The sequence below is a fragment of the Charadrius vociferus genome, unplaced genomic scaffold, assembly GCF_000708025.1.
Source record: "Charadrius vociferus isolate BGI_N301 unplaced genomic scaffold, ASM70802v2 scaffold529, whole genome shotgun sequence".
Taxonomy (NCBI): Eukaryota; Metazoa; Chordata; class Aves; order Charadriiformes; family Charadriidae; genus Charadrius; species Charadrius vociferus.
In genome coordinates, this window is record NW_009650172.1 from 1,136,816 (window position 1) to 1,138,082 (window position 1,267).

General features: G+C 59.0%; 1 protein-coding gene across 1 annotated transcript in view; it reads left to right on the forward strand.

Moving 5' to 3' along the window:
* Nucleotides 1-193, forward strand: part of NDST1 (N-deacetylase/N-sulfotransferase (heparan glucosaminyl) 1) — an 8,826-nt gene extending 8,633 nt beyond the window's left edge. The window contains exon 14 of the mRNA XM_009892591.1: nucleotides 74-193. Coding sequence (XP_009890893.1) covers nucleotides 74-193 — 120 coding nt within the window. The remainder of the gene's footprint in view (nucleotides 1-73) is intronic.
* The last annotated feature ends 1,074 nt before the right edge of the window (nucleotides 194-1,267 follow it).

Below are 1,267 nucleotides of genomic sequence, written 5' to 3' on the forward strand. Positions count from 1 at the left end.
GGGGGGCTGGGTCGGGGCAGTGGGCTCGGGGCTGGTCCACCTGACCTTCCTCTCTGTTCTCCTCCCGTTGCAGTCGCGCGCCTTCCTGCGGGACTATTACAGGGACCATAACATAGAGCTCTCCAAGCTCCTGTACAAAATGGGGCAGACGCTGCCCACATGGCTGCGGGAGGAGCTGCAGAGCACCAGGTAGCTGCCGCCCACTGCCCGTCCAGCAATACCCGAACGGGGCCGACCCCTGCACCCGGCGGGACCTTCCTCAGCAATACCCGGCCGTGGCCTCGGAGGGGACCCCCAGGAGCGGATGGCTGCGCCGGAGGCTGCTCCAGCGGTGGCCTGACTCTGCGGTCCCCGTGCTGCCACCTCTCCACCTACCCCACACCCATTTCTCTTTCTTTTTTGGTTTTTTTTTGGTTTTTTTTTTCCCTTTTTAATTCTTGGGCCTGTCAGTGAGATCCCTTCCCGCCCTGCTCCAATGTGAGGAAGTGGCACAAATTCCCCCTTTCTCTGCCCAAAACGGGCCCTGGGCCTGAGAGCAGTGGCAGAGCCATCCCTCACCTCCTGCTCCGAGGGTGGAGGAGCTGCTCTGGGTACGCTGGAGGTGACTTCGCTGAGCTGGAGCAGAAGAACAGAGCTGGTAGAGACCCAAAGCACAGAGGGACATCGGCCCTGCGGCAGGAAGCAGGAGAGTTCGCTGGATTTCCCCGACACCTACTTGAAAAAGCTGCGAACAAGGCGGATTTTTCTTTCAAAGACTCGGGCACGATTTCTTTCATCATCTCCATTGGTTTTCAAACTCCTTCAACCTCTTCCTCCCCCTCCGTGGGCAGCACGGTGGGACCGCAGCTGAGCAGGAGAAGGGGCCGGTGTGCTGGCCCCGGTCTGCCGGCTCCGGCGCGTTCCCCGGCGCGCTCCCGTCCCCCCCCAAACTCCCCTTTGCAATCTTGTACACGCGTGGTGTTTCCTGTGGTAAAGCCGAGCGGTGCCCGACGTTCCCCGGCACGGAGGAGAGCCGGTCCTTGGGGACAGGGCAGACTTTGGAATAACGGCAGTCGGAAGGATGCTGAGAACTTCAAAACTCTTGAATATTAAAAGCGAAAGTATTTTAATAATGTTGGGGTGGGGGTGGGGTGGGTTCGTTTGCAGGGGGTTGTTTTTCTTCGGTGCCAGAATTTGTACCTAAACCCCGAGGGTTTTACGTGGTTTCTTTGGTTGTTACACGTGATGTGGACGAAGGTCAGTGGGGAAACGGGGGATGGTTTCCCAG